General features: G+C 51.9%; 1 protein-coding gene across 4 annotated transcripts; it reads right to left on the bottom strand.

The window, feature by feature from the left end:
* Nucleotides 1-390: 390 nt before the first annotated feature.
* On the bottom strand, nucleotides 391-26,864 carry PIP4K2B (phosphatidylinositol-5-phosphate 4-kinase type 2 beta). 4 transcript variants are annotated; one of them, XM_053212747.1, is made up of 11 exons: nucleotides 25,798-25,846; nucleotides 25,150-25,249; nucleotides 15,876-15,973; nucleotides 12,966-13,062; nucleotides 10,562-10,714; nucleotides 9,519-9,665; nucleotides 8,518-8,556; nucleotides 7,889-8,002; nucleotides 5,316-5,574; nucleotides 5,116-5,219; nucleotides 391-4,533 (listed from the first exon to the last, which is right to left on the bottom strand). In XM_053212747.1, the coding sequence occupies exons 3-11, from the start codon at nucleotides 15,938-15,940 to the stop codon at nucleotides 4,453-4,455; spliced, it is 1,059 nt and encodes a 352-aa protein (XP_053068722.1). In that variant the 5' UTR covers nucleotides 15,941-15,973; nucleotides 25,150-25,249; nucleotides 25,798-25,846; the 3' UTR covers nucleotides 391-4,452. The 4 variants fall into 4 exon arrangements, with proteins under 4 accessions (XP_053068722.1, XP_053068720.1, XP_026889709.1 ...); XM_053212745.1 differs by lacking the exons at nucleotides 25,150-25,249; nucleotides 25,798-25,846 and adding an exon at nucleotides 26,766-26,864; XM_027033908.2 differs by lacking the exon at nucleotides 25,150-25,249 and having other exon boundaries at nucleotides 25,798-26,095.
* Between the last annotated feature and the right edge of the window lie 182 nt (nucleotides 26,865-27,046).

Genomic DNA, 27,046 nt, shown 5'->3' on the forward strand with positions numbered 1-27,046 from the left:
CTAAATGGAGAACATGAGGTACACAGAGGTCACCTGTTCAAAGTCAGCCACATAGCCAGTCAAGGGAGAGCTGGGACAGGGGTGGTAGTTGTGTGTGGCTCTTAGCCAGTGCTGGTTTTACGTAGAGGCGAGAAGCAGGTGGTTTGTCCATTTCTCAATGTGCACAGTAAGGTCATGACGGCTGCCCAGTTCTGGTGCCTGTGCTCTTAACCGCTGCTCTGTTAGCCACATCTGAAAGCAGGCAGCCAAAGTCACGGCCTGTATATACTCTTTCTCCAAACTCAAGCCAGACACTGATTTCACCCAAGCAGCCTTTGAAACTGGGGCCAAAACCTTTTAATTCTGAGAAAAATAAAGGCTCGTTTCCAAAGGACTGACACATGACAGATGTGTACACAAAGTTTTTTGAGTTTTATTTGTTCCTTGGGTTGGAGATTCATCTTCACATGCATGCATTTTTAAACAGTAACAGTGTCTCGAACTGTTCCGAGCAGACATTAGACAAGCACAAGGGGTTGAAAATTCCTATTTAAAAAATGGAGAGTGCGGTGAGAACCGAGAAGTGACACACACGTGAAGGGGTCGTATTTATCCTGCTCCCCCAAAAGCTGAATCTCAGCTTCATTCACATTTTTTGATTACAATGATTTGACCTGATGTTGAGGTGTGCTGAGCGGTACCGGCCTCCCCCTAAAGGCTGTTTGTTGGTTCACAACTCACAAAATAGCTCTGAGCGAGGGGGAAGGAACTCCTCTGGAAGTTTCCTCCCCAGCCTCTGAAGCATCTCGGCACAACTCGCTGGGGACAGCTGAGTCTCCCCTTCCCTCTGGAGGCACTCTTCGTACGTGGCACATCTCAGAGGAAAGCTAGGCAGTCACTGCCCCTGCAGGTGGCTGGTAGGTTTGGGGGCAGTTGCTCGGATGTGTTTTCCCTTTGATTTCTGTGCTCAGGCTGGACCCCCGCCCCCCCATTTCTGCCAGAAAGAAGTGAGGACCCTAGACTCGGGGGAGCCATATAAGGCCAGAGCTGTAAGGGCCATTTAAACACACTGTCCCTTCTGCCCCTAACACTCGAGTAGCTCAGATGCTAGGGAGTGCTGAAGTTTTTTTCCCTCCCAACTTGAATTGGTAAGACAATTGGGGGGGGGTGGGGATTGGCTACTGAGAGAAGTCCTGTGTCTTTGGTCCACCTCCCCAGGGCAGACCCTGGCAGACTGAAGAGGGAAAGTCAACTAGGGCAGGAGTCTAGTCCCAAGCCCTGAGCGCTACCAGGGGACCTGTTTGAGGCCTAAAGCACAGGCGAGAGAAACAGTAGGAGTTGGGAGAGGGGAGGGAGAGCTGCCTGTGGTGGGAACTTAGAAGGTGCCACTGAGAACAGCCACAGGGGCGACTCGTAGCACCCGCCACAGACCAGTAACCCCTGAGCTAGATAAGGAGAGATGGAGCGCTGCTTCAGTCCGCTCCCGGAACTGCTGGCTTCCCAGCCCGCCCTGTACCCCCAAACCGCAGGGCACAGGGAAGGAGCTTGCACGGGGGGGGGGGGGGGGGGGACGACAAAGACTCAGTGGTTCGCTAATAGGAACAAGGGCCAGAGGCCTTCATCTAGTGGTCTACGCGGAGTCTTCAGAGGACCAGCCTGGGTTTCTCAGCCCCAGACTCCCAGGACGGGTGAAGCTGCGACTGGCTAGGTGGTCAAGGTGGGGGGAATGGAGAGGAATCCTGCCCTGACCCCCATCCCGGGCTTCACCCAGTCCGTCACGTCCTATCCTTACACCTGGTTCTTAGGAGACCCCCAAATTATTCTAGTGTGCCGTGGGACAGCTGAGCTTTTCTTCAGGGCTCCAGAGAGGAAGGCTGAGGGTAGTCCTTTGCTCTTGGATGCCTTCTGCAGGGAGAGCAGGAAAGTGGGGCTCTGAGAAAGGAGTGGGGGCAGACAAAGTCTTGGCCATCAGTTCACTTTCTCCACATTCAGACCACAAACCAAACACATCGGCATCATTACAGAAAGAAGAGAAAGAAAACTGGCATAAACCAAGATAAATAGCTTTTAAACATTTGAATGCCAAAGGAATTAGAGGGCCAAACCCAAGGTTTTGAAGATAGCACAGAGAATGACCTTTTAAAAAAATCTAAAGTCCACCCGACCACAGCTCAAATGTTTTGACCCAAACAACAATACTGTCAAAAAAAAAAAAGCATTTGAAACAGAATGCTACTCTCAAAATGTAAACAATATACAAAACAAAAAAACAAAAAAAACCCCAAAAACCCCACCAAAAAACACAAAACTCAATGTTAAAGAAGTTAGATACCTGGTAGCTCATTTTTAACCGATGGATTGTGTTACACTTTTCACACACATGATGGCAACATAATCAGCAGACCAAACGCAGGAAGCCGGTGGGAGCCCAAGGCTGTGGCCTCTGCTGGAGGAGAGACAGCCCGCCAAGCTCAGAAGATGTGGGCCTCCCGAGGGACAGATCCAAATTTCCATTCTTGATTAGGAGGTGGGGAAATCAAGTCCAAACATCGTTCCTATGTAATCCCGTCCTAAGTCAGATCTCTTTTCTCCGTGAGCCACTTGGTTCCAAGTTCTTCCCCAAGTCACTTCATGGCCTTGCTGCTGCTGATCATTCAGAGCTGCCTACGGCCCCTTCCTGGGCTGGGGGGCGGTTGTCTGACCTATTTGCCTCTTCCAGAACAGTTCCAGCAGCCTCACTGGAGTCCAAGAATGCTGCCTCCATTCCCCCCTCACCTAAACGCTGCAGGTAGGGCACGGAGGCAGTGGCTCCTGCTCCAGAAGCTGAACTTGGCCAGGTTTGGAGGGAGCCGCAGGAAACCAATCCATCCATTTGAAATGTTTCCATAAACTTTCATCGCACCTGTGGGGTTATCTACAAAAGTTTTACCATAGATCATCCCAAATCCCCAGTTCCGGGTGAGGGGGTGAGAAGGTGCAGGAATGTACCTCCCCCAACACAGGGCTGTTCTCTCTGAGCCAGACCAGACTGCTCTGATGGCATCACAGAATGACACCCGGCTCAGTTCTGAGGCCTGGGTAGCTCAGCAGGTGGGTGGGGACCCTGCACGAAGCTGCAGGAAGCCACTCCCGAAGCACCCCTGGGGTGGCAGATCTGCTCAAAGTTAAGACGGGGGCATCAAGGAAAACAGCCCCGAAGCTGGGCCAGGTCGAATCCCGTTTCAGGCCTCCACATTGGATTTCCTGGGTCACATCTTCAAGTGACTCCGCGGCAAGCTCAGGCTTGGGTGCCACACTCCACGGTGGGGGGCAGCACTCCCTGATGGCCAAAACTGTCCAGGGGGACAGACCACAGGCACAGGGCATCAGATTATCTACATGGTGGCCCTGGGGCTTGAGGAGGCCTCTCTGCAAGGAGCATCCCAGGCACGTGGAGGTCTCCCCCAGCTAAAAGCTCAACTACAAGGGAGGGTGCGTGGGAGAAGGTCAGGAGGAAGTCAATGGATGGAGGGCACAAGGCCTCACTGGATACTCATCAGGTTCTGGGGGCTTCCCAAGGGGAAATAACCATCGAAGCATGAAGGCTCCTGCTGTACCTAAAGATGCTTTCTAGTTCCTCTTGACCAACGGGAGGCAGGCTTTAGACAGAGGACATCTGAACTCCAGCGGCCAAAGGAGCTCAGAGGCGTGGGTGATGATCGCAGGGTTCTGTGAGAACCAGCTGTCCAAGAGCCCAGCCGCTACCCCCACCCCTCACCATCCCATGAGGATGAACTCACGCCCCTGTGAGATCTCTGATTCTGATCCAAGATGCCTGCTGTTGATTTGGAGGACAGCATTTAGATGGAGGAATCAGGTAACATTTCACTTGGATCCAAGGTGAAAAGGTGGAGGAAGTTTGTGCACAATACTCCATAAAATGAAAAAGTTAATCCAGACAAGATCAAATGCAGCAGGACTGAAGTGTCTGACCTCTCCTCTGCCAACAGAGCACTTGGCCCTGAGAGGCCCCTTGGCCGGGTCCATGGGGGTGCCTCTTTCACTGAAGGGAACCGAGAGCAGGGCAGGGATGGGGAGGGTGATGGGGTGATGACACACATCATTATAAATAGCAAACCTGGAGCAATGAGATTTCAGAAACAAAACCCACATAAACCCACAAAGTCATCTCTAGCCCCAACGTATTGTTAAAAAGGTTACAAGGGAACAAAAAGGAAACCCCTTTTCAACCTGGGTCAAATGGGGGAAAGATCAAGGCTACACCCTGTGGGTACGTGCTCACACAGCACATCCCCTCCTCCCCAGCTAGAGTCTTTCAATGTCACAGGCTGCAGTCTCATCACTGAAGCCCTCCCCTCCCCCTACACTGCTCCCCACGCTCCCCACCCTCCCATCTAGCCCAAATACACCCTCTCCCTTTTCTGGCCCGACCCCACATCCGGCTCTCCGGCTCTGGCTGAAGGTAGAAGGTAACTACGTCAGGATGTTGGACATGAACTCGTTGAAGCGTTTGGAGTACTGCTCAGGGTTCACAGTCGAGATCTCGGCCCCCGCCTGTAACACACAGAGGCTGACTCAGGTCGAGCTCCCTGGCCCTGAGAGCCTACAGCCGGGAGGAGCCTGGGTATCCGGAAGTCTCTGGCCCAGCGTTTGAACTGAATGCTGTACCCCCGCCTGGGCAGGCCCTCGAGGAGCAGTTCCCGTCTCAGAACCACCGTGGCCTTGCTCCTTTGACTCACAAGCCCCCGCCTGAACCCACTGAGTAGCGGCAAGGCGGTGGGGAGGTGGTGGAGAGACTGGATCTCTGGGCGGGGTCTGTGTTTGGAGACAGTAACTTCAAGTCCATGGGGAAAAGGGCCTCTGGGGAGCAGCGTGGGCGTGTACACAGAGCTATTCCCTGCAGGCAACAGGACGCACAACTTGCCCAGCAGCTCTGGGAACGGAACCAATAAGCTGAGAAGTCGGGGCCACTGGGCTGGGCAGATCAGCCGGTGGGGAGAGCACAGGGGTGGGCGGCAGGGAGAACCGGGAGGCTGGGAGGGGGCCTACTCCCTGTGGGGGCGGGGTGGGGAGCGGCTCAGAGCAGGAGGCCCAAGGCTGCCCGCCCCGGGCCTCGACGTGGCAGGGAGGACTCACCCCGTGCTTCACTGTTTTGGCAGCGTGCGCGGCTTTCTTCTTAGCATCATATGGCGTGAGGATGTCGATGATGGCCATGAAATAGACCTCTTTCTTGGGGGCACCTGCAGGGGAGGGAAGCAGGAAAGGAAGAAGAGGCGGCAGGGAGGAGGGCAGTAAGCAGCTGGCCCCGTGGCCAGACAGACGCGGCTCCCACTTACTTTCATGGCTTTTCATGGCATAGACGTCAACAGAGGGGTCGAACTCCCCAGGACCAAAGAAGCGGGGGAAGCTGAGGAGGTTGCCGGGGCTGTCCGGAGGCGTGCCGTAGGAGCACAGCAGGTTGCCACCCAGCCCGTCATTCTCGCACTCCTCGTCCTCTGCCCGCTCCTCCACCTCCATCTCCTCCTGCTCCGCCCGGTCCACGTCGTGGATGCCCACCAGCAGGCTGTAGTCCATGATCTTCAGCTGGGCCAGGAACTAGGGAGGGTGAGGAGGGAGAGATGGGAGGGAGAGGTTACAGGGACACCCCTGGAAAGAGGAGAAAAGGCACTCCCTTCAAGTCCATTCTCCGATTCTGAGCCCCGGGTGAGAATAAAACATCAGTCTCCGCCTTCAGTGAGCTCAGTGCCCAGTGGGGAAGACGGCTGTCCCTCGAGGGACGAGGCCGTCCCTCAAGGGAAGTAGCTGCGGGAGCCAGGGCAGCAAGGAGAGGGGCCTCTCTGGGGAGAGGAGCCCAGGCGGCCTGACGGAGGAGGAGCAGACAGGCAGGCAGAAGCTGCGGGAGGACGTAGAACACTGAGGGAAGAGGAAACCGCCCGAGAGACGCTGTGGTGAGTCCCAGCAAAGAAAGGAGTCCCACACTGCACGGAGGCTGGAGAGGTGGGTGTGACGGGGCAGTGGCTTTCAAGCCACAGGTCTCAACCCACTGGGAGCAGGAAATCTAATTTAGTTGTCTGGGACTAGGCAGTTTTTATTATTAAATACTATGGAACAGGATAGAAAACATATGTAACACGACGTAGGCAGGCAGTGTTTCAGTTGTGCGTGTTGGGCTGTGAGGTAAAATGTACTTCTAATTGAGGGGCACAGGCAAAGCTTGAAAAACTATGCAATTCAGCTTCTTTAACAGTCAGGATGAAAATGAGGAGGAAAAGAAAAGGGAACAAACACCCCATAAGAAAGCCAGAGCCAGGGCGCCTGCCTGGGTGGCTCTATTGGTTAAGTGTCGGACTTTGGCTCAGGTCACTATCTCACAGCTGATGAGTTTGAGCCTCGCATCCGACTCTGAGCTGTCAGCTCAGAGCCTGGAGCCTGCTTCAGATTCTGTCTCCGTCTCTCTCTGCCCCTGCCCCGCTCATTCTCTCTCTCTCTTTCTCTGTCTCAAATTAAAAAAATTTAAAAAATTAAAAAAAAAAAAAAAAAAAAAAGAAAGCCACAGCCGGGCGACACTCTCAACCACCCACTCTCCTGGGTCTCTAATGTGCCAGCTACAGCTGTGAGCTGATTCCTTATAATAAACATCTGTCTGTCTGTCTGTCTGTGTATCTATCTGTCGGCACCCTAGTCTATGTCTCTGGAGAACCTTAACCAATTGCCCTCTGATGGATGAACAGGTAAACGAAATGTGGTATAAACATACAGTGGAATATTATTCGGCCCTAAAAAGGAAGGCCACTTTGACATGTGTTATATATAACATGCATGAACCTTGAAGACATGATGGTAAGTGAAATAAGCCTGATGCAAAAGACAAAAACTGTATGAATCCATTTATATATAAAGCACTTAAAATAGCCCGATTCACGGGGCGCCTGGGTGACTCAGTCAGTTGAGCATATGACCCTCGATTTTGGCTCAAGTCATGACCTTGTGGTTCATGGGATCACACCCCATGTTGGGCTCTGTGCTGACAGCATGGAGCCTGCTTGAGATTCTCCCTCTCCCTCTGTCCCTCCCCCAATCACATTTCCTGCCCCCCCCAAAATAAATAAATAAACATTAAAAAAAAATGTCTGATTCACAGAGACAGAAAGCAGCGTGACGGCTGCCAGGGGCTAGGCAGAAGGAGAAACGGGGAATTAGTGCTTAATGAGTACAGAGTTTCGGTTTGGGAAGATGAAAAGTTCTGGAGATGGATGGTGATGACGGCTGCACAACAGCGTGAATGTACTTAATGTCACTCAACGATATACTCACAAATGGTTAAGACAGCAAATTTTATCTTATGCGTATTTTGCCACAATAATAAAAAAAAGAAAACATTTTAAAAGTTTGTAGGGTTTCGTTTTAATGAGCAGGCTCCCAATTTGTTAAAATAGGAAACACTGAGTTATCAAGCGGTCCAGTAACGCATTCACTATTTAGCACCTGCCCGCTCTGGAAGAACTTCTCCACAGGAAGCCCCATTCCACCAGAAGGCTGCTGGGTAAGTGGAGAATGGGAGCCAAAGAAGGGCCTGCTTGGTGGATCTCAGCAACTCGTTGCCACCCTCTCCACTACAGGGACACCTCCAGAAAGAAAGTTTCGGGGCGTTTGAAAAAGGTGCTGGAATAGATTAGTGAAGAGGTGAAGGAAAGCATTCCAGCTTGAGTTACAAAGCTTCTACCGGCACAAATGTCTCCCCCGCAATGGAATACTCATTCGCACCCACACTGTTCAAATCACCAGCCTTCCTTTTGTCCACACTCCTGGAAAGTAGTGAATTCAATTTTTCTTAAGGCTGAACAGGCTCCTGCTCTGAGGACAAGAGGGGGCCTCCTCAACCAAGGTGAAAACGAGGGTTAGTAAGTACCTCCACGTCCCGTTTCAGTTTTTCCAGGAAGTTCTTTTTACTCTCCTCTCCCACATGCAGCTTCTGCCCCTCATTGAGGAAGTCATTGTCTTTGAATGTCGGCAAGTCCTTGGCCTGGGAGAGCAACAGCAGTGTGTTAGGCTGGGTACCATTCACCCCCAGAGGTGATGGTACAGGAAAGGGACGGGTCCTTAGAGCACAGATGGTCGCCTGCCCAATCAATAGGTTCAGCGCAGGAGGCTACAGTCCCAGGCCTCGGGCAGGCAGGGATGGCAAATATCTGACATACGTCAGACACTGAGGACTGACCAAAGCACGTCTTCCTGCTGAGCCGGAACTACCTCGGGGCTCAGGCAGCCACTCCCCAATTCAGGCTGGACTATGAGACAGAGATCGCCAGCCCTGTAGGACGATGACCAACCCAGCAGGGGTAGAGATTAAAGGCTGGAAAGAGAGGCCGGGGCCGAGGATGAGGACGGGCAGGAGCTTGGTGACACAGCACTGACAGGCCACACGTCTGGGAACTGGGCTGGGGGCTGTGGTGGAGGAAGGGACAGGGTGACCGACAGAAGGTGTTTCTGATTCCAAGCAGCCCATTCCACACTCGCTCAGTACAGGTCCCGGCATACCTTCTCCTTGTCGCTCGCTTCTCTGGCAACAGTGGAGCCCTGAAAGGATAAGAGCCGTCAGGAGAGGTCCAGCTGAGGCAAAGTCCTTTGAGCGAGAAAACATGCACCAGTCTTTGGGGAGAGGCAGCAGGTGAACTGAAGGAGGCTGGTTAGAGTCCTAGAGGCCAGGAGGCAGCAACTTGTTCACTTCCCGTGTCACGGACCACTGACCGAGCTCTGATCGGACACTAGGCACGTGCTGGGCCAACAGCCCCGAACCAAGACCCGGTCCCTGCCCTTAGGGGACTCTCCTTCTAACAGGGGAGACAGGCAGTAAGAAGCAGTTATGCGACTAATTAATCCGGTAGTTACAACAGTACTAGGTGGTACGAGGGAGGAGGACACCAAGAGCACTAGCACAGGGCGGGTCCAGACTGGGGAGGGACAGCGGTGGAGGCCAAGGCCGGCTTCCTGCAAGAAGTGATATCTGAGCTGAGCCCAGAAGGGAAAGCAGGAAGCAATGAGGTGGGAGCTGGTGGAGGTGGAGAAAAGGGCAGGGAGGGAACGCAGGCCAGGCAGCCCGCGCGAGCTGCTGGAGGAGGAGAGCACGGGCACTGGAATGGAAAGAAACCCTCGTGGCTGTAGCAGGGAGAGAGAGGTGTGAGGGGACACGTCAGGAAGCCAGCTTCGAGAACAGTGGAGCACGGTGGCTCACAGTCACAAGCGGAACCGTGCTTGTGCTGTCAGTCCGCGGGGCCCGGACACACGCCTGAGTGCGTGTATCAGCACAGCCTGTCCCTAAAGCGCTGCCCTCGGCGTGCACGTCCCACTGACAGGAGTTGAAGGACATCGACCGTGCCATAAATATGGTACGATAAATAACCCCTTGTCACTGTCATCTGGACCTCAAACAGCCTTTGACCCGTAAGAATTAGGCACATCAACTCCCGAGTCTCCCGTCCACGCCAAAACCGTGCCCCGGCTCTCCCGACACGTGGGAGGGCGGCCACAGAGCCCTTTACCTTGAGGTCATACTTGCGGTGCACAGTGAGCCGATGGCTGAACACGTTCCTGGTGACCACCATGTAGGTCTCCACGCCATCCACGGTCAAGCGGTACATGCCCAGGAACTGCGGCAAAAGGGTGTTGCCGTGACACTCCACAATGAACTAGAGCGAAGGGAGGAAGGCGGATGCTGAGGAACGTATGAAGGTGCCAGGACGGACGGGGCTCGCCCCAGGCTCAGACGCTCCCAGGGAGTCTAGCTCCCAGACCGGTCGGTTTCAAAGGGGTCCTGTGAAGTCACAGGGGTTTCCTGGACATACAGTGGGCCATGGCCACCCCCGCCCCCAGCGGGCACGGCAGAGGGAGAGGCTGAGGCAGTCGCAGAGCCCTTCTGGTTTCGCACTACTGGGACGCCACTGAACGTGTCTGCCATTTCAGAGGTGTGTCAGCACCTCAGACGGGTCTGGCCTCTCCTCTGCCGGCCTGAACGGGCAAGCCGGAGGGCACGGGGCGTGCAGAGGCGGGGCTGCCGTCCGGCTGTCCGGGAAAAATGAACGGCCCTGCACCGGGAGGCCTCAGCCATGCCACGGGCAGGGTTTTCGTTGTCCCCCCAAAGACCAGGAGTCCCTTTCACCACTTCTCAGGGGCCCCAGAGACAAGCCAGCTTTCCCTGAAGACGCAAGCAGGCCGCCGCACCGCCCCCTGCTTTTCTCCGGGACCGGTTCCTGATGAGCGGGGAGTCAGAAGGGGGAAGCAGCGAGCCTGCCGAGCCCACAGGGCCTCTTTTAGAAGACACGCGGCAGGTGCCCGAGTGTGAAACTTCCCGACTCTGACAAGAAGCAGCTGTTCGATGGGACCGAATCGGTAACACGCCTTCATGTCTCCTTTTTCCCTTTTTTCCAGTAGGCATTTCAGCTCACAGACACATGGCACCGGGAAGGGCCAAGTGCTTGGTTCTCAGGAGGTGTGGGCCGCTGTGAGAGGACCCGTCCCTCCCCAGGGACTCTCTTCTCCCTCTTGCCATCCTTCCTCCACCGCCCAGGCTCGGGACTCACCATACCTGGTGGTATTTCTTTAAGATGTTGTGCATCTCAGCCACATCCTCACTTGACACGGTCTTGATGACAAAGCGCCGGTCGTAGGTGGTGAGGAAACGTGTGCCACATCGGCCCTGGCTGTCACTGTTGATAGGGGCGCTGCGTGTCACCGAATTCTGACGGACCAAGACAAAAGCGGGCTGGTCTTGGGAGGGGAACAAAGACTCTGACCTTTACTTGGGCCAGACTGCTCTGAAGCCAGCCACGCCGAGACAGGCAGGGCCTTACCCACCCCTTGCCTCACCGGAAGTTCACCTCTCTCCCGAAAGTCCTCCTGCAGAGTGACAAGAGCTGTTCCTTTCCACCAGCTCCTAATCCCTGACTGGGTGGGAAGAGGGCTGACTATGAGACACTTCCTCTCATTCTGACCCCCTAGAACTGCCCTGTAAACTAAATCTCTGCCTCAGACGTTGGGGCTGAGCTTGAATCCTGACGCTCATAGGTAACATGACCTTGGGTGAGCCATTTAACTTGTCCACTCCTGAATTCCCTGACCTGGAACACGAGGCAGACGGAGATGATTTTCCCAGTTTCCTGGGGCGACAAAGACAAAGCTTAGTGCCACCGCTCCTCCTTGAGGCCCTACTCCCATTAGGATCAGAGAGCAGTAGAAGCCTCTAGAGGGGGTGGCGGGGGACACGTGAGTCAACCAAAGGGATGTGTTCACCGAGCAGACCTTTGCAAGGTGAGACAGAGAGGGAGGTCCCAGATGTCCCCGTTCCCAAGCACACGTGTGGGGATCTGCTCACAGAAACGCCTCCTCTCCAAGCCCCTTCCTCAGCTCTTACCTAGGATTCGATGCTTTCCCCTCACTGAATGCCTCCTCACGGGACCCCGGGGGAAGGAGGGAGCACCACCGTCATGGGGAGACTGAAATGTGACATGGTGAGATGCTCCCTGAATTAAAAGGGCATCCCCAAAGCAGGGTGTCCCCGACCCAGAAATGTTGAGTAGGCTACACAGCTGAGGGCCTCACCCTCCCAGCCTGGTCCTTCTCCTAGTCAGACATGCAGGCCTCCAGCCCAGGGGCGAAGGAAGGTTCCACTGCTGCCTTGTCTGCAGGCAGCGCTTTCTGACTCCAAATCCTTCGAGTCCCCTCTCTGAACTACGCCCGCCCTGCCTCTGTCAGTTGTGAGCACAATCATTCGCCCACAAGGTTATTAGAGGAAAAATGCAGACACCGAGAGGATGTGGTTAGAATACCGAGGGGAAGGGAAGGGGCCACGGCGGAAGGAAGACGTCCGAGCAACGTGGGGTTGCAGTAGTGGCAAGAGTTTTCAGAAAACCTCTAGCTCCAATCAGGTCGTGATTCAGCTCAGGGCTCAGTCCGAACAGACGGGGCTGGAGGGACCTCCCAGTACCTCCTAGACACAGCCATTCTTGACCGTTCTGGGCCTGGCATCTCCTCCTCCCACATCCCCGTGCCCTCCTCTCGGGGATGGCGTCTTTGCAGGAGGCCCTCCAGAGCGGAGGGGGAGGGCAGGGGGACTCACCGAGGCGCGTTCTGCTCCTCAGGAACTACGCTATGAAGGGCTTACTGGGACCAGGCCGGGAGGTGTTATGGTCTCTAAAAAGATTCGGGCGTCCATTTTCGATTTCAGTAGGCTGTACACTCCTTTTTTTTCTTCCCCCCCTGCCCCCCCAGACAACTGAAAGTCAGTTGTATTTCTTACTGCTACCAAAGTGAAGTGGAAAATTCTCCCACCATCACCAGCAGGCTATCTGCCAGGGGGAGAAGGTCCAAGGAAGGTGCTAGGCGGAGCAGTAACAGAAACCACACACTAGGAGTCAGACTATAACGTCCCTGATACTGGGACTGATTCCTTCTAGCAGGCCAAAGGCCTCTATGGCATTATCAGCCCCTGGAGGGGGCAGTCACCAGTCTCGCCAATCCCCCCTCCCAACAGAGGACAGGGGACAAGTTTAGGAGGTGGCACTCATACCTGGCAAGGTTACACTACCCTTGAAGTCTTCCTTTTCTACTCTGTCTTATCTGCTTTAAGAGGCCTCATCTCCCGCTGGCAACAATTCTCTTTTAAGTCAAACTACGAAGGAGAAGGGTTCTTCGGCCTAGACTGGGAATGTCAGACTGAGATGAAGCAGCTTCCGCAGCCCTCTCCCTCCCGCGCCTCTCCCTCCCAGGGAGACAGCCTAAGCCTTCGAGGCAGTTTCAGAACCACTTCCGGGGCCCTCACCCCTCCAGAAGCCTGCCAGCACCGGGGGAAAGACCGCCGGGTGGGCGGGAGCAGGACAGGACAGGAAGATGTAGCATAAGAACGGTGGACCAGTCTTGCCTCTCCTCGTCCTGTGGCTTCCTGGCCCCACTTCACTCCCTGACCCCTCCGACTTTGCAAAGACACCCGGTACCTGGTAATCCTGATCATCAATCCCAAACCTCTCCCGGAGATTCCGGAACACCATGGGGCAGTACTCCTTAAACTTAAAACGGCTGGGAAGGTTCTCCCTAGGGCAAAGCAGAGAAATGTCTTTGTGAGCCTCTCCTTGCCCGTCTAATCCTTACATCAGAACTTCTGTGGGTTTGGTCCACAGGTCATCAGAATCGGAACAATTTGTGGCACTTAGAATGGAGGTTTCTAGGCCCCAGAAATTCTGGAGAGGAGTCTGGAAACTACATTTTTAACAAATACTCTTGGTGATTCTGAGCACGTAAGAGTTTTAAAACTTTACATCCCTTGTGTTGACTTGGTAAAAATTAGTCGAGCTGTGTACTTACAATCTGTGCACTTTTCCTGTGTGTTATCTTTAGACGAAATCGACATTAAAGGGAAAAAACCTTACCTGCCAAGAAGTGAGACAGAGTGCAGGCCCTTCCTGCACGAGAGCTGTACTTGCTACCTGTCAATGGCTGCATGGGAACAGCAGTTGTGAGGCAGACAGCAGTCTGACTGCTAAACGGAGCGGACTTTCTCCACCACGGGACCCTCTCCTCGGGGACGCTGCTATCAACACGTCCTGAGGCCCTGTCTTGGGCTTCCCCCGGGACAGAGGACAAGGGTGCTTCGGATTAAAGAGATCTCAAATGACTGGAATCCTCTCTTTTCAGGAAGCCTTGTCTGTGGGCTGCTGGCACCAACCTCAACACTTCCCACTCCTTGGTCAAAAACTCAGACTCCCAGGAGGGTAGAGAATCACCTTGAAGGGATGCCTCCTCCAAATCCTCCGTCTTTACAATGGCCACCTTCCTTGGGGGGTCCCTTTGAGAAATACATCCCTCTGACTACTCCAGGATGATATACTTCGAGGAAATAAAAAAGCAGTGGCTTCTCATGAGGGCAGGGGCCTGGTCTGCCTCATGTACCCATCTTTTAGTAAGGAGCACTGCAGGCTAATAACTAGCACATAAACAGTCGTTGAAAGGTCAAAAGGAACAAAGAAAGAAAAGAAGAAATTGATGCTCTGCTTTAGGCCAAGATGTCAAGGTCCCGGAACTTCACCAGAGGCCACGGACCCTGAAATGGGCAGTGGTTCGATGCCCACTTCCAGAGCCCTGACCCCTGGGAAAGAACAACCTCCTTTCCTGCCTCAGAGCCAAGGGCTGCCTCTTCTTCCTTACCGGGTGTGATATTGTGATATAATAAGAAATATATATATTTGGTCTTCATTCCTGTTTCGGACACAGAGCAGCTAAAAACCTTGGAATTTCCTAAGTCATAAGAGCAATAAAGAGGTCTTTTTTTTTAATTCATAACAACCCCCTTTCAACCACATCTGAGCTTATGTGAATAAGGTGATTTTTGGAAAGCCTCAAAGGATAGGTGCTGGTTGCCAGGGGAACCAACCAGGATGAGAGGGCTGGAACTTTCAGTCCCACTCCCTGGATGGCAGGGAGGGGAGAGGGGCTAGAGGCTGAACCAATCACCAGTCGATTTCCTCAATCATGCCTTCTTAATGAAGACAGGGCTCCGGAGTTCGCAGGTGTTGCATGCATGCAGGTGTGGGGAGGGCGGTGTACCTGGAGAGGGCATGGGACCTCCGCACCCCTTCCCACATACCTTCCCCCATGTGTCTCTTCTAAACTGGTTTTTCCTGAGCTGTACCCTTGATGATAAACTAGTAATCAAGTAAATAAACTGTTTTCCTGAGTTCTGTGAGCCCCTCAAGCAAATTAACCGAACCCAAGGGGGAGCGTCGGGGGAACATGGGCCCCACAGCAGGCTGGTCAGAAGCACAGGTGACGACCTAGATTTGCGAATGGCGTCTGAAGGTGGGGGGCAGTTCTGTGGGACTAAGCTCTTCACCTGTGGGGCCTGATGCTAACTGCAGGTGGACAGTGTCAGAGCTGAATTGAATTGGCAGGGCACCCGACTAGTGTCCTACAGAATTGCTTGACGTGTGGAAAACCCAGTGAAGTGACGTGTGGTAGTGGTGTGAGAAACACAGGAGTTTTCCGTCTATACAGGTGGCCGCTTAGCCATGAAGACAGATGTCTTCTAGAATAAGATGTCGTTATTACTTACTGTGGCAGAGAGGCCACTAAGGGATATTTTCAAATCAAGCTTCCCTCCAGGCTAGCAGTCTGGCAATGGTGGGGTGACAGAGCCCAGCTGGTGAGGTGCGGGGACGGTGGGGCAATGGAAAGTGGAGCCAGGATGCAAATGCAGAACAGAGGGGAGTGTGCACAGCGAATGGTTCCCGGGGTGACCCACGGTAGGATGAAAACGTGAGGCTTCCAGAGGGCTCAGAGCCAGCCACACACTGGACCAGGTGAGATGGCTGCTCCAACAACCTGAGACAAGCTTCCGACCCCAGTGCCGATCCCAGAAGCCACAGTGAACGAAAGTGGGAAGAATTACTTTGGATGGCGCCCCTGGGCCCCATGCTCGGCCTGTCTTTCACACACCCGTTGGAGAGGGAAGAGCTTGGCTGCATTCCGGGCCAGGAACATGTCTGGCAGCTTCTTGCCTCAGACGGAGATCAAGATAGGGCCACTGCTGTCAGCTTCACACTAGACACCACAGCTCGTGAGCAGCTCACTGCTACCTAACCTGGCCCCAGATGAATCACCCTGCGCCTGGCCACATGCCCTGAGGGACACCGGAGGCAGGTAGACAAAGGCGATGACAGAACACCGCAAAGGGGAGAGGCCCATAATGAATGGATTTTCCCTGCCAGTCTGTCAGCTCTGAGATCCAGGTGTCCCTGTCACACCCTGCCAGGCGCTGGCTTGGCACTATCGTGCGCCAGTTTTCAGAAGCTCTCTGCCTTGAGGGAAAGGACTGCCCACATAAACCTGAGCCCACTCAGTAGGTAACTTACTTATTGAAGAGATGATTGTCCACCTTGATCTTGCTGTATGCTTTGAAGTCATCTGGCATTAGCATGACAGGGACGGGGACATTGCTCAGCTCATTGATCTGCAAAGCAAGAGACACGATATGCTACAAACGTGAATGCCGCCATCTCACTAAAAACGTGTCTATGGAGTCCCTCCTGGTCTTTGTATTTCTGCTCTTCTCTTCAAGTTAAGTTCCCAACTTCATCTCTACCTACTGAAATTCTCCCCACCTGATAAGGTCCAGCTCAAAAGGCACCTCCCTCCAGGAAGCTCCCCGTGATTCTCTAGACCATAAATATTCTTTCTGATTTTGGAATTCCTGAAGCCGTGTTTGCATCTGTCCTTTGGGCCATCACACAGCCTCCCTCATATTGTGGTTAGTGCTTATCAACCTCACAAGCTTGCTAGACTCTAAGCGAGGCAAGACCCTATTACTGATCCTTGTAAGCAAAGGTCATCTAACTGATCTCCAGAGGCTCCATGGTGCTTGACACCATGATTTGCATCTGGCAGATACTGTACAAATATTTGTCAAATGTAGTAATAAGTAGATCAATGAAGGAACATCACACAACCTATGTGGGTCTGGTGGCCTTTAACATCTTCATACAAATTGAGGTCACTCAAGAAACCAGGTTATGGTACGAAAGCAGCTGGATGCGTTTGTGTGGGTGGATAACTCATCTCCAAAGTGAAGGATTAAATTTATTTTTATAAGTTTACTTATTTATTAAAAAAAAAATTTTTTTAACATTTATTCATTTTTGAAAGAGACAGAGCGCGAACGGGGGAGGGCTAGAAAGAGAGGGAGACACAGAATCGGGAGCAGGCTCCAGGCTCCGAGCTGTCAGTACAGAGCCTGACATGGGGCTCAAACTCACAGACCGCGAGATCATGACCTGAGCCGAAGTTGGCCGCTTGACCGACTGAGCCACCAGGCGCCCCTAAGTTTACTTATTTGAGACAGAGAGAGAGGAACAGAGAGACAGGGAGAGAGCGTCCCAAGTAGTCTCCCTGCTGCCTGCACACAGCCAGATGCAGGACTTGAACTCATGAACCATGAGATCATGCCCTGAGCCAAAATCAAGAATCAGATGTTTAACCGACTCAGCCACCCAGGTGCCCCTAAAATAAAGGACTAAGTGAAAAGATGAGGTAGACATCTGGCCACTGGCTCACTCTCACTCTCCTGATTAAAAAAGGGCCAGTTCTTGGGGTGCCTGGGTAAGCAGCCAACTCTTGATTTCGGCTCAAGGTTCTTCAGATTGAGCTCCATGTCAGGCTCTGAGCTGACAGCAGGGAGCCTGCTTGGGATTCTCTCTCCCTCTCTGCCCCTCCCCCACTTGTGCTCTCTCATAATAAATAAACTTTTTTTTTTTTAATTAAAAATAGGGGCGCCTGGGTGAGTGTCTGACTTCAGCTCAGGTGACGATCTCAGAGTTCGTGAAGTTCGAGCCCCACACTGGGCTCTGGGCTGTCAGCGCAGAGCCCGCTTTGGATCCTCTGTCCCCTGCCGCCCCCCCAACTCCATCTTCATGGATGTTCATGCTCTCTCTCTCAAAAATAAAAAAATAAAACTAAAAATAAATTTTAAATAATTAAAATTTAAAAGGGCCAGTTCCTAAAGCCAGGTCCTGCCTTCTGCTAAACTGGGGGAGAAGGGGTGGGGTGCCTTACAAACCTTCCCATGGGCTTTCTTCTCCCTTCAGGGAGCAGGAGGCTGCCGGAGAGCAGGCTTCCCATTGGTGCAGAGCTGAGAGAGCTCATCCGGCCCTTCCCTGTCCCCAGCTTAGCCAATTAGTGGTCTAATTAGCCACAGATGTCCTCTCCCTTCACAGCAGAGTATTTGACACTTGACCCTCTACCCAGTGGCCACTAATGCATTCAGGATTTACAGAGGAAACCTTAGGTCTGCCTTAATGGCTGGGGGGGAGGGGACGCACAGCCTTATGTCTCCCAGAGACTTTCCTTGCAAATCCTATTATCTCAATGAGGCCCATGTGGCAGTGAGGGAATAACCTAGAGTCATTAGGAGCATGAATGGGGGAAACAGCATTTAATTTGCTGCCCCTTTCATGCTCCAAACCTTTTTTATTTAGAAATGTCAGAGGATAGAAGTTCAAGTTAATGCAGTAACCAGGCTGGGGAACGATATTTTCCTAGAGTTAGTGAAAAACCTAATTTGCTTCTGGGGAAATGAAGGAAGGCACAGGCATATATATGTGGCGGAGGGGCGGGGGGGGGGGCGGGTAAGCAGGGTACTGGCAGAAGTTGGCAGTGGGGCAGAGACTCAAACTGCTGGCAAAAACGGACAGGCATACACACGAGAGTATATCCTGTATGGGTCCATTTACATGACATTCTAGAGCAGAAATCTACAGTGAGAGAAATCCAAAAAGAGGCTGCCTGGGTTTGGGCTGGAGGTGGTTGACTGTAAAGGGACATGACAGGTGTGATTCTGGGGTGACAGAAGTGTTCTATATGTTGTTTGGGTTGATAATTACATGGCTATATACATTTGCCGAAACTCATCAGACTGGACCTGAAAATTCCCAGCATTCAGGTCTGTGATGCCTGCCATTGGCTTACCAGCCACACACACACACACACACACACACACACACACACACACACACACACACACACACACTCTTCCCATTCCAGGGGCTGCTCACAAGGGAGCCCGATTGTTAAGCTTGTGCCTACGGAGGAAACCATTCTACTTCCTCGTTATCCTGCCAACACAAACAATTCATGGTAGCTGGCCCACCTCCTCCCCCTGCCCCCCTCGCCCCCGCCCCAGCATATACTGCCCGGCTCTGACAGCTAAAGAAGTTAAGAAGTTCATAGAGCATGTGCAGCTTCCGGATTTTCTAGTTCACACCTCCACACTAGAAAGGACACACCACTGGCTCCAAGAGTATAGTTTTATACCAAAATGTTCTAGTATTTGCTATCCATAGATTCTGGGATCGTCTCAAATCCAGATTTGGTGCCAGGGCAGGGCTTGATGCTGCGAGGACTAGAAAAGACTGAAGCCCTTGCCTGCGAGGGTCAGCTGCGGCAAGCCGGGGGCGGGGCGGGGGGGGGGGGGAATTATTCTAACAGTAGCTATTCAGGAACACTCATTAATTCTCTGTTAACTTTTAGTTCAGCCTAGTTCGAGTGGTTGTTCAGCTGGTTGGTTTTCAACTCTCCCTTCATCTCTATTCTTGACTACACAACCCAACGGGAGGAAATTTCTGAGATACTTTTTGGCGAACAATCCATACATCTGAACTATGGAGACTCACCTCTCATTTCCACTGGGCCCCATGTAGATGATTCACTCTGGGGATTAGCTGTACTATTTTTTTTTTTTTTTTTTTTTAGTTGTGCTAAATTTTACATCCCCAGAGAGTTCTATTCAATTTCAATTGAACAAGCACTTACTAAAATACCTACTACATGCTTCATTTCATGTTAGGGAGGAGGGGGCGCACAGCGGGGGAAACATGCACACTATGTACCCAAAAGAAGTAGGAGGCTTCTCCTCTAATCAGGGAGAGGAGACAAACCCGTGACATAAGAGAAATTCAAAGTCAAGTAGTATACAAGTAAGTGCGAACACAGCACAGAGACATCAAGAACAGGAGAGGCTCAGAGGGTGAGGTTAATGTGGTCACAAAGACTCCTGGCTCTCACACATCAGGCTTGAAACAGGGCACCCAATGCCTCTCCTGGTATTGCCAAGGGCACTTGACACTGGAAGAATCTACAAGATCATGTTACACCCCTACTTAAGATCTTCCATGGCTCTTCATCAACCGCAGGGCAAACCTCCTTAGCCTGACATTTAAGGCCTTTCCTGACCTGGCTCAGACTCTGCCAAACTCCTCTTCAGCTAATTTCCACTCAGTGTACCGAGGGCCTTACTCTATGTGCCAGGGCTGTGCCAGAGCTGGGGATACAAAAATAAAAAGACATGATCTCTGTCTAGCTGAGAAGAGAGACAGCAAAGAATACAATGTGATGAGTGCTATGGAGTTATGAATAAAGGGAGGTGGCAAAACAGATTAAGAAACTGGTGCTGCCTGGGAGTGAGAGTCAGAGTTGCTGGCTAGAGGAAGCTGTGGAGAATGTGTGAGAAAGGCCTAGGATGGTAGTTCTCCAAAAAAATAAATAAATAAATAAATAAGAGGAAGGGAATCCCAGGTGGTGGGAACAGTCAGAACCAAGCCTCAGAGTTGTAAAAGTCTATTGCCCAGCTTAAGTACAGAGCTGGGGGGTGAGAAGGCTGGAGGGTGAGAGGGTAGGTCAGCAGCACTAAGGAGTGGAGGGAGACAACATAGGAAGATAAGTGACTGGTCTAACATGTTCATATTATCAGTATTAATAAAGAACAGCCGCTTCTTTTTACCAAATACCTAAAAGTGGCTGGTGCTTTATATTATCATATATTGTATATACAAGTACATAGATATCACATGTATCACATATTTTCTGCTCTGTGCTATTATTTCTAATACCTGGTTGGTCACATGAACTGCTATTAATCTGATTTTGCAAAAGAAGTTCAGAGTACCTTGCTCAAGGTCACATAGACAGGATGTGCAGAGTCAGGATTTGCTCCCAGGTCGGTCTGGTGCCCCTATACTGTGCTGTGTGATCCTTCTTATGGATAGCTACCTTGACTAAGGAAGCATTTTCCATCCCTTGCCTCTATTCTAATAATCTGCAAGGCAAGCGTTTTTGCTTATTTTATAGAAAAGGAAAATGAAGCTCCAAAGCTATAACAAAGGGCAGAGACTGGATTTGAACTTAGACTTGTCCACTATATAAATCTGGACTTAACTAGGCAGGAAATGGGAAGTCCTCTTGGGTTTAAGTCTGGGAATTCACATGTTCAAATGGAACAGAAAGGTATCCTGGAATCAAAATCAAGTAAGGACTGGAAAAGGCAAAAATAAGCAGCAGTAAGACCATTTATGGGGCCATTACAATAGTTCAGGTGACAGACTCTGACAGCAGGAATTGAGGAAAGGATAAAGCTAAGAGAATCATACAAGATCTGGCTAAATGACACTTCCTCTGTGAGACCCACTCTGTCTTTCCCAGGCTGAATTAATTATTCATTCCTCTGTGCATCTTTATAACCTAAATATCACACTCACTTGGGTAACTGTTTGCTTACATGCTTGATTTTTCCACTAGACTGTGAGCCCCTAGAAGGAAGAGACCACCTTACCCATGTTTATGCCCCTAGCACAATGACTGGCACATAGTAATTGCACAATAAATGTTGGCCAGAGGGATGCATGGCTAGAAAAAGGGGACTGAAGGATGGCAACACCAGGACAAAGAGAAAAGAGACAGCAAAGCTGTTGTGACTTTGCCAAAGACTCATGGTCTGGAGAATGGGAACGAAGATTAAGTCAGCTATGGAGAAGGCTATGACTAGACCTTAAAAAGTCTTAAATACCAGGGAGAGAAGAAGAAACTTTATTTGGTAGGTAAAGGGGAGTAACTAAAAGTTTCGAAACCTGAAAGGTCATGACTTAAAGCAACGTTTCAGGAAGATGTGCCTTTCCTTTATTATCCAGCACATTTCTGGGCCAACCAACCCCTCTGCCCTTCAGCAGAAGTGCACTTGCGGAATGCATATTCATTCAAGTATCACGCTAAATACAACGTGTTAGGATGGTAAATCTGTTGTATCTCACATCACGTAAGTGGTTTTTGGATTATCCACATGATTAACTCCATGAACCATCAGCATGAATAATAAGGAGGCTAAACAAGCTGAGTGAGAAATCTAGGAGCAGAGAATTCACCCTCGGCTGATCCTACTGGAGATGAAAATTCAGTCGCTAGTTCTCGTCTGGTGAACTTCTGACTCCAGAAGCCTCTACTTCCCTGTGTGACCTTCATAGGAATTGTTACACAGAAGGCGTGGGCAGGACGTGCTGGTTTCCTGACCTGTCCTGCAATTCTGTGGTTGGCTCAGCAATGGGCTGTCTACCACTGACAATCATGTGTCACCTGCCTCCATCAGAAAACATGTTGTGTTGAAAAACACACTCCCAAGACCAAGGAAGTCCAAGCAAGACCTCAAACCAGAGAGGAAAAAAGCACGAACAGAGCCACACGTGCCAACAAATTCACCCCTACGTTTATTCGTCCTTCTGCACACCGTGGGTTTTCTTTTCCTTTTCTTCTCGGTGAGGTGGGAAGCCCTGGCAAAGGGCAAAGTTATCCAAAGGCCTCACTAGAATGGGAATATTTACTGAAGGTTTTAAAAGTGGCAGAGCAAGACAAAAAGGCAGGTAGACGAGGTTCTGCATTAGGCAAAGAAAATACATGGGCAGAACAGGGGTGAAGTGTGGGGGGGAGAACTGAGCAGACTTAAGAATGAGTCTGTCCCTTCCACCGTACACAAAAATCAATGCAAAATGGATTACAGACCTAAATGTAAGAGCTAAAACTATCAGACTTTTTCTTAGAAGAAAATATAGGAGTAAATTTTCATTGACCTTGGATAAGGGGAAGCCTTCTTAGATATGACACCAAAAGTACAAGCAAACAAACAAACAAAAATACATAAATTGGACTTTACCAAAATTAAAAACCTGAGCTTCAAAAGATGCCATCAAGAAAGCAGAAAAGATAATCCAAAGAATATGAGAAAATATTTGCAAATCATATATCTGATAAGGGACTTGTATCGAAAATACATAAAGAACTCTTACAACTCAGTAATAAAAAGGCAACCCAATTAAAAAATGGACAGTAGTGTTTTTAAAAGAACGGGCAAAGGGTCTTAGATGTTTCTCCAATGAAAACATAAAAAAGGCTAATTAGCACATGAAAAGATACTCGACACCATTAGTTATCAAGGAAACACAAATCATAATTACAAGGAGGTAACACTTCAAATCCACCAGGGGGGCTATAATAAAAACGACAGACAATAACAAGTGTTGCCAAGGATGAGGAGAAATTGGAAACCCCACAACCCTGCTGGGGGAAATGTAAAATGGTGTAGAACAGTCTATCAGTTTCCTGTATGGTTAAATATCGCTACCATGGATTGCTCCCACTCTTTCTGATAACCTGGGTGAATCTTCACACATACCTGATTCCTGAAATGGCCAACAGGTTATCGACCCAGGTCTGGAGATCTCTGGTTTCCACGCCCCTCTCCAAGACAATCTCTTCCCTAACTCAAGAGCCTCTAAACTGTTTTTCATCCACAAAAACCCTGGTTTTCTCTCTTGACTAGTTCTTCCCTGACAGATCCAAAGTCTTCTGACTCTTCTCCTTTTCCTTCAGTCTCCCTCCACAAAGTCCATGGGCCGCATCTCTTGTCCAGGAGAGGAGCTCCTGTAACAACACCAAGCTCAAAAACCTGTCTTTTTCCATCTAGAAGTCAATCAACCACTTCAGGACAGAGTAACTGACTTTTGCTCTCGATAAAGACATAGCATCCCATGCACCATCAGTCACAGACCATCATGCTCTAAACGCCTAAGTGGGTGAGAGACTGAAGAATCAAAGAAACGTGGTATCTGAAACCTCGGATTGCAAAGAGTGGCAACAGTGGGCTTCTGAGGGAAGGTAACCTCCCAGAAAGGCTAGCAATCCGCCAAGAACAATGCAGTCCTGACCCCCAGAGAACTGCAAGATTTTATACCACTCTTCTTCTGCCGAGACACCTCCATCTCCCAGATGGGGACCCTAAAGTATCAGACCTTATGGCAGGCCGAGATGAATGCAATAAAGCTTGGCACTAACTGCCCTGTGCTGCTTGGCCTGTCCAGGGAGTGGTGCCCAGTGCCTTTCCCCTGAGGTGCTCACTCATTACACCCAGAACCGTGGGCCTTACTTAAAGTCAATGCCTTCCCAACTAGCCCTCAAACGAACCTTCTTCAAGTTAGCAATGAAGGAGGGTGACCCTCTAGTCCAAGAAAGTAAGAATCACAGATGCCTATCCATCTGCCATTCAGAGGCCCACATCTGGGCAGACTCATGGCCAAACGTCACACACACTCCCGAGAAACGGCGTGCACAAGCACACATACCTGAGGGTGCATTCAGGTTCTCCAACAAGACGATAATCCCCACCTATCCTGGCACTCGGTTGAGAGATGGAATGAACAACAGGAAGCACAGAAAGTGAGACCTGCCATTCAAGCACCACCAGTGGCCAACACAGCCCATGGTGTCGGACAATGAGCTGCATCTTTTGCTGTGGCCATGGGTGAGCTAATCCCCCACCTGAGGCCTCCATTTCTTCGTGTATAAAATATGGACCCAAGGTAGTTAGCTGCAATATTCCTGACTCTCAGACCTCCACCAGTTCTCTATATAGACAGGATGCTTTCTAGTGAGAAGCAGGCTGTAGAACAAAATTAAGGATTGACTTCCAGGCAGGGACACAAGGTTCACATTTTGATGACCCAGTTTCCCTTGCAATGTTGTCAGATGACCCCTGAAGCAGCAGGAAGCAGGAGAAACAAAGTCTGCTGGACTACTCGCCCAGAGCAGCTTCCAGGCAATGCTAGTCCCTACCCCTGGCCAGGAGGACCCTCGCCTGAGTGAGGTTACTGAAAACCGTAACCTGTCCAAGACCAAAACACCAACAAAGACCTCATCATATGCATGTACTTTTCTGTACTAGATGTAAAGATCTAAAACCCTGGCTCAGACTAAGGCTCATCGATCTCCAGCCGAAGGCTCCTCTACCAAAGCAAAGCACAAAGTCTTGCTGGCCCCAGGCCCCTTTGTCATCATTTGATCTTGAGGATAATTGCAAGTGCTCTGAAAAGTCAGGTGCCTAAACTGAAATTCACAGGAAACCCAAGCCATCAGCTTCATCTTCCTCATTCCAAACTTCCAGTTGGTGAAGTTGGTGTTTCAGGTCCTTTAACTTCCTCTGCTCATTCCTGGTGTAGGGACTCACAGTGCAAGTGGTCAGAAGGCAAGGAGCAAGTGGATGGAAAAGAAAAGAAAGACCCTAAACAATCAGGGCACAAAGTCTTCCAGCTCAAGCACTAATGCTGGGCTCCAACTTCCTAGGACAATCTCAAAGCACCCCAAAGGTCCAGGGGACCGCCCTCTCACCCTAACCACCATCCACTATCACACCCTTCATGACCATACAACAGAAAGCTCAATCAAAAGAGAAGTCAGTGTCTTTGACATGAACACCATAGGCGAATGCAAGAAGACACATTATTTCTACTATGAATAGCCCTCCTTATAATCAGGCCTCACCTTCTCTCAAATGGTTACATTCTCTCTTCTCCCTAACCAAGGAAGACCCTGGTAAAGTGTCTGTGGTTCAAGGAAGCCTGTGCTTCTCCAGTTGATACATCTTGTTCAAGAAGAAAAAAAGGAAACCCAGGAAGGATTTCCACAGTCAGGGGTAGGGAGATCTGGAGGGTGGGAAACTTTAAGCAGCCACACCAACCAAATAACCAGAAATAGAGGAATATTCAGGCAGGCCAATGCCACTTGCTCCGTCAACTGGACAGTGAGCTGGCAGCCGGTTAAAGGAACAAGGGGGGAAACACATGCAACAAACAGGGTGAAGGGATGAAAGCGATTCCGCCGCACCCAGGCCTTCCCCCAGCGCTCCAGGGACTGCCCGAAGCGAGCAAGCCAGACGCAGGAAGCTAGAGGGGCTGGAGGGAAGGGAGGGGGCGACGGCATACCACCGTCGGAGACACCAGGCCTCGCGTGGCGCTCGGGGAGTGCACACCCGGCCGGGACGGCGTGCAAGGGTGGGGTGGGCGTGCAAGTGGCTTGGCGAGGGGCTGCAGGCGTCACCGGCAGGGCCCGCGGGGCGAGGGCCGGGCCTGCGGGGGGCGTGGGAGCGCGCGGCGCCGCGCTCGGAGGGGCGCGCGCGGGGGAGCTGGTTACCGTGTGGTTCACCCCCCACATCAGGACGCTGAGGATCGGCTCGCTGGCCCGGAATAGCTTCACTTTCTGGCACACGAAATGCTTCTTTTTGGTCTTGGTCTTGCTGGCGCTGAGCGGCGCCACCGCCACCGCCGTGGTGCTGGTGCAGTTGGACGACATGCCCGGGGCGGCGGCGGCGGCGGCGGCGGCAAAAGGGGGGGCGGCCGAGACGGCGCACAAGCCAGCGGCCCCAGGCCTCCCCGGGACCGATCCCCACCCCCGCTCCCTCACCGCGCCATGGTAGCGCCCGTCCCGTTACCTCCCCACCCCGCCCCGGTGGTTCCGTCCGCCCCACGGCCCGCCCCCACGGCCCGCCCCGCCCCGCCCCGCTCCGCTCCAGGGAGTCGGCCGGCTCGCTCCGCACCCCGCCCCCGGGCGCCGCCGCCGCCCCACCGTCACCAGGCGCTCTCCTCCCCGCCCGGGTGGTAGCGCCCGTCCCGGGGAGGCAGAGGCCGCCCCGCCCGCCCCTCCTCCCCGGGCCTGACAGGAACCGGCCGGTCTTGGGACGCCTCAGAGCCCCGCGCCGGAGCAAAAACGGGAGGAGGGCTGGGGGTAGGGCTCGCTGTCTACCGCCGGAGGGTCCCTCCTGTCCGGGCCCCCTGAAGCCAGGGTTTGGCTCTTTCCCTCAACCTGACGTGCCAAGATGGCGGCAGCGCCACAGCTCCGGAGGGGAGGAGGGGGCCGGAATGCGAGGAGGGTGGGACGTACCATCCCACCCCAGGGGAGAGAGGAGGAACACGGCGAGGGGAAAAGGCAGTCCTGCCGGGAAAACTAAGGAACGCCCCCTCGCTCCACCCAAGCGTGGATCTTCCCACTCCCTGGGGCCTGGAGCGGGCTCCACCCGCGGGTCACGCCCCTTCCCCCCGGGGCCAATGAGAGAAGCAAGCCGAGAGCCCTGGGTTTTATGAATGGGTCGCGCGTCCACCCACCTGCCGCTTGGCCTCCTCCCTCCAAAGGGTCCAGTTAAAAGACCGGCGGCACCTTAAGACTTCTATCCTACAGCCGAGAAACATAATCGTCTTATTCTCTGGCTCACTTCATGAAATCTTTCGGTAAACTGCCCACGCTTTGTTACATAATTCCTCTTGGACGAAGGATCTCCATACATTCGACACAAATTAACAGGTCAATATCGTTCTGTGGGGGAATTCGTAAATTCGGTACTCCGCGCGTGGTTGCTCTTTAAACAGTTACAAAAAATAAATGTAGC

Source organism: Acinonyx jubatus, chromosome E1, assembly GCF_027475565.1.
Source record: "Acinonyx jubatus isolate Ajub_Pintada_27869175 chromosome E1, VMU_Ajub_asm_v1.0, whole genome shotgun sequence".
NCBI lineage: Eukaryota > Metazoa > Chordata > Mammalia > Carnivora > Felidae > Acinonyx > Acinonyx jubatus.

What these genes read in the sequence shown, in the direction of transcription:
- PIP4K2B (XM_027033908.2), bottom strand. Translation starts at nt 25,956, where the DNA reads ATGTCGTCCAACTGCACCAGCACCACGGCGGTGGCGGTGGCGCCGCTC. An exon ending in TGCCATGAAAAGCCATGAAA is followed by an intron (nt 5,220 to 5,315) that starts GTAAGTGGGAGC and finishes CCTCCCCTGCAG; the next exon opens with GTGCCCCCAAGAAAGAGGTC. An exon ending in CCAAAACAGTGAAGCACGGG is followed by an intron (nt 4,534 to 5,115) that starts GTGAGTCCTCCC and finishes TGTGTGTTACAG; the next exon opens with GCGGGGGCCGAGATCTCGAC.